Genomic DNA, 13,082 nt, shown 5'->3' on the forward strand with positions numbered 1-13,082 from the left:
CATAAACTATTCATATAAATTACTATTATTCTAAAGCAAAGAAGTTGTCTCTTGCAGTTTAATTATGGAAGAGCTGAGGCTTTTACTTTATTTTGTCTCAGTCATGTCTCCCTTAGCCAAGAAATGGTTTTTAGAATATTAAACCTAACCAAGTAAACAATATGAGCTAGATTTACTCTCTTTATAGACTAAGTAATGTCAAAACAGAGAAGGGGTTGCCTTGAAGAGAGCACCTTTTTAATTTTAGTAGAACCAATAAGGTTTTACCCTCTTATATATCATCCATCCATCCATCCATCCATCCATCTTCCCACGTGCTTATTGCACGTGTACCCCACCAATTAAGGAGGAGATCTGTTTAAAATGCTTATAGTATCCACCATCACTCTCTCACGTGAATTCCACACACACTCAACAAGTTTTAGGTATATTTTTAGCAACCCTTTTGCTCCTAAAGGCATCACTGTACTAGTTATTGAAAGTAGATCAGTGTATGCTCTTATATATTACTCTTAGGAAGGGATTTAAAAACTGGAATCGGATCAGGTAAATCGGTGGATTCAAACCGATTCTGATCCCAATTCGTGCCATTCTGGAGCGGGAGATCCATATATGATCGATTCTGATCTATTCTCGATCAATTCCGACCAATCTAGAACGAAATCGGCTAAACCCTGCTCTTAGGGGGAATGCAAGATTTTCCAATCATGTTTAACTTGATGAAGGTTGGGGGTGACATACTATTCATATGGCCCAAGTATCTGTTACCTGAAGTGGCCAATCAGGATTCCAGTTTGAATGACCCATGCTTAAAATTTCATTTCAAGACTGTAACAAGAGGTAGATTCTATACATTTCTCTCCATATCGATTACTGATTCATAAAATGTACCCCAAACGTTGTTTCTGTTGAAGTCTTAATTTTTGTCAATCTATTCATAAGATTCAGAAAATTTGAACGAAAAGAAACTCACCTCACAAGAGGGTTCATGGACAATTATTGGGCAGTATGATTTAACCCAAAATAAATAAATGAAAAAAAAGCTCCCAATGCAACTTTATGTAGTTTCTATATCATTCTAGATGCATGAAGCTTATTTATAATCCTTGAATTTTTCATGGGAAAATGCAGTGTTTGATTAATACAGCCCCAACTTTACTAGGAGAAAGATTTTGTATTTTTGGGAAAATATTTGAAAACCCCCTCGTAGAAACAAATCGTATAATAAAAACCCATTGTTTAATTTATTACCAAAAAAAAAGCAATTTTTTGGGCAAAAGATCGCTTCCTGGTTGTGTGGCCCCTGTACAAACGCGAGGGCCCATGAATGCATACGGCAGAGACATCAAAGAGAATGTGATTTTTATTTCATGATGGCGGGACAGGCTCCACACAACCAATCAACGCTCTTTTTCCTTTAATTTATGTATATCCGTTGAGTCATTAAAGATAAAATTCTCTCTTCCATCCTTGTAATCAAGAAAGCATACATAATGACCAAAATACTCATCAAGATACCTTCAAAATGAAACTCGTTTGGTGTATTTTTATCTTTAGCATTTCTTTCTTCTTTTATCTTTTTTTTTGGTAGAATTTATCATTAGCATTTCATAACAAACAAAACCTTTTAGAAAATCTAATCCTAAAAAAACCTTTTACAAAAGCATTACGTATGTTTTGAGACCCAATTCCACATCCCTAGCTTCTCCTGTTAGTGATTCATGAATCTTGCAAAATTGAATGTGAGAATAGAAGATCCCAAAAGTTAGTGAACTTCACTTATTGGTACTAGTTTTATGATGATAGACTGGGAAAACAATCCATCCAACAGGTCATCCAAATCAACTGAGGTTGAAGGTAAAGCTGAAGGGACTTTCTTCGAAACCAAAGTTAAAAGAAATTCCCATTCTCACATCTTAAGCTGCACCAGTTGGAGTTCAGCATAAAGGAACCGGAGTACGGCCAGCTTACCTGAAGATCCAGTTCTTGTGCTCAACCAACCAACCAGTTCAACTGACTAAGTGAATAAACAAGAAGAGAGAGATCCGCAAAGTATCACGGCATATAGAAAATATCTATTAACAAGTGCATAGAAATACAGAATAGTGAGAGCTGATGACACAGCTCAAGAACTGTTTTGAGACACAGCCACCTCACCGGTGGGGGGGGAGGGGCGTAAAGTTTAGGCCAATTTTTTTGAAGTCAACTTTGCTGGTTAGCATCTCAAGCCCCATTGACCGGTGAATCAATTTCTATTTCCCTTGCACCATTGACCGTTGGAGCCCCTTCCACCACCTTACCATTACCATCCTCATCATCGTCATGTAGAAAAGATCCCTCCCGTTGCAGTTCTTTCACCTTCCGGTATTCATCATAATGTGCTCTTCTGTGCTCCCGAAAACTCATACCGCTTCTATCTGTTTCAGAGTCTGGGAAAAGTCCAAATACAATAAATAAGAGAAGGTTAAAAGTAGACAAATAAATAACAACCAACCTACAGAATGGTTGGATAAATTTCTCAACAACCAATTAAGCAGATTTCAAGAGACAAAGAAGACGACTTATTGATTTAGTTTGGACCAGGTGACTCTTCTGATACAAGTAAAACTACCAAGTGTATTTATACACAGACTGCACAAAAATGGAATTAGACCACAAACAAGTCCACCAATACAGCTTGATTAATGAATTAGAAAACATTTCCAAAATCATGAGGTAAGAAGAGATGGTAGATAACCCAGAAAACACCAATTTGGTTGAGAAAGGTGAAAACCATAATAATCTGACCTTCATGAGGTAAGAAGAGATGGTACATAACACAGAAAACACCAAATTGGTTGAAAAAGGTGAAAACCATAATAATTTGACCTATTGAAAATCTCATTTAGAGTGTCAAGCAAAAGACCTAAGCCCAAGAAAGACGAGCATGGATCTGAAGATGAAAATCTGAAATGAATGGTGAGACAGGAATTGGCATATAATGTTTGTGGGAGAAATTGGGAACCTTCATCATCTTGTTCCATGGCGTCTGCCTCATCCTCAGAAGATGTCCAGCCCCCAGACCTCATAGAGTTATTTCTACTTGATGAAGCTACATCATTCAAGGCAGTCCTTATGGCATCAGCATGCTCAGCATTATCAAGGCATTCATCAAAATGCCGTACAGGAGATAGGGATCCTGCAGAAATGGAAACTATCCAGTTAAATTTGATCACCATCATTGAATACAATCTTCACAAAGTACTCAGACAAGAAATGAGGTCCATCAACACACCATCATCGTCAATCATGGGATGGTATGGTGTCTTGGGCTCCGTGATTTTCTGCCTTACAGGTTTATTTTTCTCAATTTCTCCTAAGTTAGCCTCATCCCATCTTACACGCCCCCTGATTCCAGAAAAGAATGAGCAAGTCACTATATTATTCGCTTGAAATTGGAACAAACACATAATGAACAAAAAAATTCCAGAACTAAAACACACAATTAACAAGTAAAATTCTGTATCTGGAATATGTTGAGCATATATCCAATTTAAGGCAACACATGTTTTATACAATTTAAAACCAAATTATACACCCAATTCACTAACATGAATGTGGAGAAACAATCCCCCCCCCCCCAACCCTCTTCTGACAAATCAAAGCCTGAACTCGTCAAAAACAAAAACACACAATCATATCTTTCTTTTCTACAAATCAAAGTTTTCTAGTGCTGTGGCTGCTTGGGATCCCAAAAGGGAACTGCAATATTTGCCATGTCACCCTATCTGTACGTGGTGAGCATTTGCCACAGTTGCCTGGCCATCTTAAAATAAGAGCCAGATAAGTGTGCCACAAGAGTGGTACCATATCCTTGCTGTATCTAATTTCCTTTGTCAAGATCCTACCTAAACCAAATTATTTTGGATTAAACCATCTGAAATCATTGGCCCGTGGGACCATAAGACTCGATGTTTCTCAGCTGAAATCATCCACTTCTGCAAGGTATGCCCCCTGATTCAAGGGTTTTCCTTGTGTTGTTTAAGAAAGTCACGGTGAAATGCTGCATTTGAAGGATTTGAGCAAATGATAGCATAATGGCAGTGGATTGTTACAATGGTTCTAATAATACAATAGTTCAATAATTCCCGCAGAGGCCAAGTTCAAAATGGAACATGCATCGTAGGATGCAAAACAGCATTCAGACACAGCAAATATCTTCTAGATGATATTCAAACAGAAATTACATGAGCTATTAAATAGCAGTAACCGTAGTACTTGTTCATAGCCTATCCATGACCATGAATCACAATCACGAGTGCAATTGATCAGAAGGTACTCCTGATAAGAAGAGATTTTAGCTCCACAGAAGGTAATAACGAGTTATTAGTGTCATTGATCAGGTTATCCAGCTATCATCAGCAATTAATACATATCAAGAATACAATGTCCACAATAGTTGAACTCCAACAACAAATGAGAAAGATATGAAAAGACACAAAATCTTGCAAAAGATAGATGAACTACCCCATTTCTTTAGGTGACCGATCTCTTAAATGACCCAAACACAGCAAGAAATTGCCAGAGGAACCTAAATTCACAGAAAAACAGTTAAGAAAAAGTCATACATTCTTAATATCTTATAGAATAAAAGAATGTTCAATAACTCAGGGGAAAAAAGGGGAGAGGAGAAAAAAAATAGAGAATGTCGAATAGTGTATAAAATCACTCTTAGTAAATTATGATACAGGAACAAATATTCCTGAATAATAAGTGCCACTTGGGCTGCCCCAAATGATATATCAGGCTTACAATTGAACTACATCGTGCTGTGTCTGCAGTTCAACCCTGTCTTAATATATCAATTGCACAACACAGGACAGCATGAGTTGCAGCCCTAGCAAAAAGGCATCTTGCCATGTGTTTGTCTTTAGTAAAAGGGTCAATAAAATCTAAAGAATATAATGGAACTCGCACATCCCATCACATAAAAGTATAATTCACAGAGCATGCCAATAAATAGAATTATAAAGCTAACTGCTAGCCAATAATATTAAGTTAGTTGCCAAAATAAATGAAACTAATAAAAAACATTTGTGCAAACAAATGCTTTCAAGTTCTGTTCCCAACACAGAAAACAAGTAATAAATTCCATTGATAGACTTTGGGTGTAAATATTTTCATAGAAAAATTAATAGAATTGTTGCAGTTGCATATAAAATGAAAGATTGTCTCAGGCTAATATTACAGGAAGAGAAGAGGACCTAGAACCTTCACACACTCTGACAAATTACTTAACCTAGCTTTGTATGAGCCCTTTGCATTTTTTCTTTCTAATGCAGAACTAAACTCAAACCAGGGTAAATCCAGTGGGAGATTAGCTTGTGACCAGATCGCAGGAAAAGAACCTCACCAGCACTCAGGAGAAAATCGTTAACCAAACAAAAACAGATCAGATCAGGCTATGGCTACGTTTGGTTGCACTCCCACACCATGAAGTCGATCTTAGGCAGAATTGATATTTCTTGATTCTTAATGAATAATGGATTTTGGTAAACATGTTCCGGAATCAATTCTGAAATCCAAAAACCTAGGTGCAGGCCTAAAATGACCATTGGAGAAGTTGTGAGGAAGGACATGCACTGTCTGGGTCTTGTACCAAGTATGACCTTAGATAGAGCCTGTTGGAGGGCAAGGCTCCTGTTGCAGACCCCATTTAGCTGAGAATTATCCCGACTTGTTGGGTTGTGCCTCCCTCTTACTTTCATTTTTCATTTTGCTGTTATTTTCCATCTTCTTTTTTTTTTTTGTTTCCATCTCATCCCCCATCCCTCTGTTCCCATCTCTTCATCCCCCTTTTCTTGTTTAGACATTTGTTTTCCCTACTTTGTTTTGTTGAATCCATGTAGCCGACCCCATTAAGTTGGGATAAGGCTGAGTTTGTTGTTTTTACGGAATCAATTCAAACACTACACATTGATTACGAAAATGCCATTATAACATGAGGACATGGTTAAGTAATCAGTGTTCGGTATAAAATCAGCCAGATCGACCAAACGTATCAGTATCGACAGAAGAAGCCTGTTTTAGTAGAAAAACAGTGGCAAATCCGTCCAATCTGAACAGATACGAATTGGCATTGGCCGATGACGAGCACTCTTGTGGCTCTCTCATAGTTCTCAGCCTGTAAACATAGGTTTTACCCGCCTAAATCTCAAACCAGTACTAAACTGCTGAAATAGTTCAAAGGAGATCTGGGGAGAGGAGAAGAGAAAGCGCAAACCTGGTCTCCTCTGGGCAGGGGCAAAGATGATTCTGGTTGCAGTTTAAAGACAGAGATATTGGCTCGAGGTTGAAGACGCTCAGCAGCGCACAAGTTACAGAAGCTTGAGCCCAGAGAGAGAAGAGGAGGGTGAAGTCATAGCTTCAGCTTAAGGTTGAAGACTCACTAGAGCTCACAAGAAACCCCCCCCCCCCCCCCCTTCCCATTTTTTTCAGATGAGCTCAAGAATATCATGAAGGTGGGAGGGGGTGTCTTATCGGGATCAAGGTAGGTTTCATTCCATTTTTTTCAATCCAGAACTCAAGTAGCATCTATAAAATGCTCCTTGATTCCTGATTCTTAGTGAAGTTTTTCACCGGTTCAATACGTGGGAGCAAGGAATTGAACCGACATAGCAAACAGAATTCCACTCTCAAATTGATTCCGAGAGAAAGAATCAATAGTACTAAGAATTGGGAGTGCAACCAAATGTAGCCTACAAGTCTGGTGAAAGGTCAGTTATGGGTGGAGAACAATTCTGCTGCAGTTAGAGCAGATTCTGACTTGAATGAGGAGACCGAAAACCATGTAAGAACAGAATTCAATACCAGAAAATTAATGACCTTTAATCAGAAATCAGAGAATGATATTGTATCAGGAATAATCAGATAATCAAGCTAGAATATCAAACTGAAATCAGATATCAGAAATTAGATCAGAAACAGGAGATTTTGAGAAAACAGGCTTAGAAAGCAATGTCAAAAAGCATAATGGATTAGAACAGTGATAACAGGAACATTCATTAACAGAATCAGAACACTGTTCTAAACTCAGATTTAAGAAATTAGAACAAAAGACGAAATTTTGAAACAGTTTAAATTAGTCTAGGAAAGCTAGAAATTGATTAGAAAAAAAGAAGATTTGAAACTGAACTGATTTAATAAAGGAAGATGAAGAGAGGTAGAAAGAAGGACATGAATCAGGAATCCCACCTGATCCTCAGGGTTGGCAGCTTGGAATCTCCACCAGGTTTCTACTGAATCACCAGAGCAGAGAGAGCTCTGGATCTCACAAAACCTTAAGGCAAAAGCCTTTCAACTAATCAAACTTGTGTCCAGGGCTGAAGACCTTTGAAACCTTATATAATACACTCAAACTAAGGTTAAAACTCCTCTAGCCAGTAGCTTACTATGGAGGTAGTCTTAACTAACTAAAACTCTGCATAAATAAAGGAAAGCAGCTTAACAAGGGTGGACCATAGAGCCCCTAATCCAGCCATCTACTAACACTTAATAACAATTAAAATATAAAAAAAAAGACTTTACCTAGACTACCTAATAAAAAATCCTCCATTTCTACCTCCTATCCCATATTCTAGGTCCATCAAAGTGGCATATTATAAAGAAAATCCAATGGACCAAAGGCCAAACATATATGTAACTCAATCCAAGGCTTATTTCCACAAAAACAAAGAGGGTCATCTGTGTTTATCTGCATCACTCTCTGTTTCTGAAGATGGAATGAATCTAGAAATTCAAGAATATCAAAGGCGGCATGAGTAGAATGGCAATAACAGGTTTCATCCCGTGGTTTGAACCTCATGAACGGATCAAACCTTACAATTAAATCTCAACCTACAGTTTGAATCCTATCATTCGAATTCTGAATATTGCTTTAAACAATTTGATTCCTATTGCAAATAGTCTCTTGAGTTTGTTCCCCTATCAAAATTTTTTGTAATAAATCCATTTTCTTCAATCCAACTGCTATCATAAATCACAGAGTTGGAAAAAAAATAAATAAAATAAGCAGGAGAAGAGCAATCAAAAAATTTCCATAATCTACCCAAGGAAGTGAAAAAAGATGAAATCAAACCTAAAGAGGCATAAATCTTTTGAAACTGCAAAGAATAGCCTGCAAGTCCCTCAAATCAAATGCACAGTATATGTGGGAAAATAACCACAACATTATGCCTATTCCCCCCATCCCACTAAGCCCCTTTTCATTAGTAGGGGTGGCAATAGGTACCCATTAACTGCCTCACATCATAGTTGTCACAGTGTCTAGGTGACCCAAGGCATTGGAGACCAAAATCAAGGCAACACCAACTAGGCCACCAAAGCTTCGCCGACGCTTTGACAACTATGCCTCACATAACCCTTCTTTGGAAGTTAAGGGTAAGAAACACATACCTATAAGTAAAACCTGGGGGAAGGGAGCTGTTGGGAATTGGATAGCATGTTGCTGGACTTGAAAATGATGTACTTTACTGAAACTTACTTACCCAACAACGGTCATATAAGTGTTAGCAACTGGGAAATGTCTAGGGAGTTGGGAACCCTAGGGTCCATCATCCAGAGAATTCCTGAAAATGATGTACTTTACTGAACCTTACTTTCCCAAAGGAATGAAAGGATCATATAAGTGTTAGCAATTGGGAAATGTCTAGGGTCCATCATCTAGAGAACCCCCATATTGGATTGGACTTTATGGAATAAAAAAGTTTCTGCAAAGAAGGCAATGAAACACGGGGATACCAAGTGATGCAAGTGCATAGATAGCTCCCCGGGTTGTCTTAGCATTTCTTTTAGCAATTTCTAGCCAGATTCATTTTTCAAGCAATTCATGCTATGTAATGGCTATTATATTTGTTGAAGTACTGTTCATGTGACACTGTTCATGTGAACAGTGATTTGGTTGATATGTGTATCTTCTATTTTCCTAGTCCTAGTTGGAGTCCTAGTTTCTAATTATGTCAAGTCCTAATTCTACTGTGAGTTGTTAGTCTTAGTTTCAGTTTGAGTTATTAGTTCTAGTTCTTTTCCTATTGTAACTTGGAATCCTATCATGATTAGGAATTCCTAATCTGATTAGGAGTTCCCCTTTCTATTGTAATTTGAGATTATACATACAAGCATTATGAGGGAGACTGATAAGTTGAACAGTTCTCTCCTCTTCCTCATCTTTTCTTCTCACTCAAGTTACTGGTTACAAGTCCTAGGTTTTCTACAATATTCCATCGGGAACCATTCATATTGTGGCCTTCAAATTATTAAAGGAAAAAAATACAAAAAAAAAAAAACCCTCCAATCAGCAACATGGACACTCACAATTGATAGTGTCAAAGTAAAGCAATAAAAATCAGATAATATGTAATCAAGGGTTAAAGTACCAGAATCGGGTATCGTATCGGAAGGGTGATTTTAAGAGACGTATCATATCGTAATAGAGAGACGCAAGATACGTTAAAGATACGCATGGAAATGTGCAAGAAATGCAGGATGTGCTTAGGATACATGCAAAATATAGTTTGAAGCCATAGTTGTGTCATGGCGATCCAAGTCGGTGGAGGGGTGTATATTGACACGTCACCCGCCATGGCGTTGCCATGGCAATCATGTCGACCATGGCAGAATTGTAATCAAATCCAAAGTTGAATGGCAAAGTTGAATGGCAAACTAGTAGATAAATCGAGATTTATAAGAGCAATGGAAGAATTGTAATTAAATCCAAAGTTGAATGGCAAACTAGTAGATAAATCAAGATTTATAAGAGCAATGGCAGAATTGTAATTAATCTGAAGTTGTAAAGGAGTGGCAGAACTGTAATTTAATGGAGTTAAAGAGAAAACTGAATGGGTTAAACAGAATAGCAATAGAGAATATAAGGGGTTTTATATAAATAATATAAGTCGTCCTTACTTGCAATTTTAAAGACTTAATGTCTTCTTCAAACTTGCAATAACACGATAGAAAGAGAGGCCGAGAGGCGGTGAACTGGAGTAGTTCCAGCAGAGGAAACTCCTTATGAAGACAATTCTCCCTGCAATTTCTGGAACAAAATCGCAGCACCCAGGTCTGCCGATCCCAACGAGAAATAGCCCCAAAATTCTACTGGCAACCGAATGGTGAGATCTGAAATCAGATCTGGCGGATGTCTTAGTTGTAGGTTACTAAACCAAGGCTAAAATAGGAGATTTTGGGAAGCAGGGAGTGGGTCTAAGGTTGGGGAAGAAACAACAAATTAAAGAAGAAGAAATCGAAGAGGGAAAGAGAGACAGGTTGCCATGGCGTAGGTCGATATGCACAGACCTCCAGCGCCAGGACGCCATGGTGGCGCCATGGCGATGCCATGACAACTATGTTTGAAGCATAAAACACCTTATTATGCAATATGTAAATATATATTAGTTTGATGCAAGGATTTGAGGTGGTTGTACCTAATGTAGTGATGAATAAAAGATAGAGAGATCTGCAACTTTACCACTTTTACGCTCAAATCTGTTTCGATCGTGATTTGAAACTTGTAAATCCCAAAAACTTGTAGAAAAGGTGAAGATTATCCTTTTTTTATGCTAGATGATTTCTCCCAACTCAAATTGAAGAGAAAAACAATTTTCCAAGGCCTTCAGTTGCTCTCGGTTTCATATCTCACTTATGGATTCTGTTTTGCATGTTTAAAGGAGACATTTCGAGTGTATCTTACTTGTATCAATCTGTATCAACTCGTATCAGTCCTGTATTGAGCCGTATCAGTCGATACAGGGAAGATACAACTACTTTTTTTGTTTAAACATATCGCATCAATACTGTATCGTAACAAGGCCTTCCGATACCGATAAGTATCGGTCGATATGGACTCATACAAATATGATACGATACATTAAAACTTGTATGTAATCTCCCCCCCGGTTCATACAAAAAGTGGAAGGAGAAGAAATAAGGTGAGCAGGTCTATTAGCTTTTCGGAAATGTCCAGTTCATGTCAATCTCAGTTGACAATTTTTGAATCTGCAGACTCCTTGATATTTCTAAATGGTTGTTGTTTAGAACATTACGCCATTCTATTTGTGCAGAGATGGAGTCAGGGAAAAATATCACTGATTACAATTACTGTAACCAGTATTTCCCTTCCCACCTCACCATTGAAGTTGTCTGCGTAGAAGTTTTTCTTAGTGTTTTTTTTTTTTTTTTGGTTTTGGGGGGGGGGGGGGGGGGGAGGGGGAGAGGATTCTGAAAAGTAAATAATACACAACTTTATTAATTTTATTGAATTTGGTAGAAATTCTAAAGCCAACTGATTAGTAGCTTTGATGCTATACATATTGAAAAGCAAATGAGGTACAAGACAAACTTAATTTATTAATGTAATAACCTGAGAAATTGACAAATGTACAAAAAATAGCAATAAAAGAAAAAGAGTTTCAGTTATTTTTGTTCTTTTATTGTATTGATCCTGCTGCAATCGATCTCCCACTAGTTTCCCTGGTTCAAGGTCAACTTTTGCATTAAGAGACATAGTCAAGATTAGTTATCAGGGAACATCTGGGTTCCAAGAATCCAATATCCAATATCAGTGTCAAGAAGCAACCTGTTTTAAAGTTTTCCAATAAAAAAAAAAACAACCTAGGGTTTGATTAACAGTAGCAGCAGGTTGATAATAAGCAGCAAATCACGCCTAAAGCTATGTGACGGCAACAATGAAGGCATAAAATGCACTAGTCATGGCCTATTCCCTCAAGAATTATCAATCTCCATTATACTATCCAAAATCAACCCATAACAACTGATCCCAATCTGTACGTATAGCCATTGCCTTAATCCCACCCCTAAAAGGGAAAAAGAATAAATAATTTCTGGAAATGAGGTACTAGAGAGGTTCACTATAATATACTCCATTAGAATATGACTAGATTTGGACCACTGATTAAGGTCCCCCTATGGAGCAACTATTGTTCTTTGAGGTTAAGTGACTACAGTAACTAACTGCACTTGATCACCAATCATTTCATTTTGTAATGAGAAATTCTTGCTTCAGTGAACAGTAGCATTGACATCTCTGTGTTTTCTATCAAGACAATGTAGACATCCCCATCAGAAGATTGAAAGAAAATCTAATAAGATCCTAGAAATCCTCTTACCTATATATATATTAAAAAAAAATTTGGTTGGGGGGGGGGGTGTTCTAGATGATGAGAGTTTCTAAATTCTAATAGGCTTATCAGAAACGCTGTAACCAAGTAAGCATAAACAGAAATGGTTATGAAGAAATAATTGCTGTCCAGACCTATAAGAATATCATTATTACAGCGGCAACTGATCGGGGCCCGATCAACTTCAGAAAAGGATATCCTTTCCCTTGCTTATCTAACCAATAATTACAAGAATTTTGGACCATGCTCGACACTCGAGCCAAACAAAAAGAATCAAAGCAGCGCAACATTGATAGACACTCTATTACCGTCCTTTCTCGCCAATTTAGTGAATAAGAGCAAATCCAAAAGAAACAAAACATGGAAGAGCACATATAGAAATTCAGTACCTGATCTCTCATATTCTAACCACACGGACAGACAGAGAGGGGAGGAGGGGGGGGGGACACACCTGTTCTGAATCTAGTCGACGGCGGAAAGCTCTTTAACAACCACAATGATGCCCTAAAACAGTTCCAGAAAATGAACGCAAAGATAAAGCAATCGAGCCGAGAGAGAGAGAGAGAGAGAGAGAGATCACACATAATTACCAGAAAAAAGAGGTCGCGGGTCGTGTCGACGAGAGTTCTCCAGAGGTTGAGGATGCCCCGGCTGAGAGAGAGAAGACAACCAAACTCGCTCCCTTAACGAAGACAACTGCGCTAGCAGTTGGTGGGACCCTGCTAGTATGGTATACGGTAACCAGCAGATCAGGGAATCGATTCTCCTCCTCCACGAGGGACTTGGGAGCGGGTTTAAAGTCTTCGCCTACCCTGTATCCCATCTTATAGGGGTAAAAAGATGGTTAACCAGTAGAATAGTATTTCAAATGCTAACTTACAAGTCACCTGTCACTTTGGAACTCTTATT

General features: G+C 38.0%; 1 protein-coding gene across 4 annotated transcripts; it reads right to left on the reverse strand.

Annotated features, from left to right (window-relative positions):
* Positions 1-2,202: 2,202 nt before the first annotated feature.
* On the reverse strand, positions 2,203-12,830 carry LOC122651803 (protein phosphatase inhibitor 2). 4 transcript variants are annotated; one of them, XM_043845342.1, is made up of 7 exons: positions 12,583-12,671; positions 11,470-11,476; positions 11,161-11,167; positions 4,507-4,580; positions 3,275-3,387; positions 3,003-3,178; positions 2,203-2,427 (listed from the first exon to the last, which is right to left on the reverse strand). In XM_043845342.1, the coding sequence occupies exons 3-7, from the start codon at positions 11,164-11,166 to the stop codon at positions 2,224-2,226; spliced, it is 573 nt and encodes a 190-aa protein (XP_043701277.1). In that variant the 5' UTR covers position 11,167; positions 11,470-11,476; positions 12,583-12,671; the 3' UTR covers positions 2,203-2,223. The 4 variants fall into 4 exon arrangements, with proteins under 4 accessions (XP_043701277.1, XP_043701278.1, XP_043701276.1 ...); XM_043845343.1 differs by lacking the exons at positions 11,161-11,167; positions 11,470-11,476 and adding an exon at positions 12,764-12,830 and having other exon boundaries at positions 2,209-2,429; positions 3,005-3,178; positions 4,507-4,570; positions 12,625-12,677; XM_043845341.1 differs by lacking the exon at positions 12,583-12,671 and having other exon boundaries at positions 2,209-2,429; positions 3,005-3,178.
* Between the last annotated feature and the right edge of the window lie 252 nt (positions 12,831-13,082).

Source organism: Telopea speciosissima, chromosome 2 (genome assembly GCF_018873765.1).
Source record: "Telopea speciosissima isolate NSW1024214 ecotype Mountain lineage chromosome 2, Tspe_v1, whole genome shotgun sequence".
Lineage (NCBI taxonomy): Eukaryota > Viridiplantae > Streptophyta > Magnoliopsida > Proteales > Proteaceae > Telopea > Telopea speciosissima.

Bases quoted from the DNA above. Each gene is read 5' to 3' on its own strand.
- LOC122651803 (XM_043845342.1), bottom strand. The intron at 3,388-4,506 runs GTAGTTCATCTA...TTCTGGAATCAG, and splicing joins CGGTCACCTAAAGAAATGGG to GGGGCGTGTAAGATGGGATG. The intron at 3,179-3,274 runs GTGTGTTGATGG...CCATTTCTGCAG, and splicing joins TCCCATGATTGACGATGATG to GATCCCTATCTCCTGTACGG.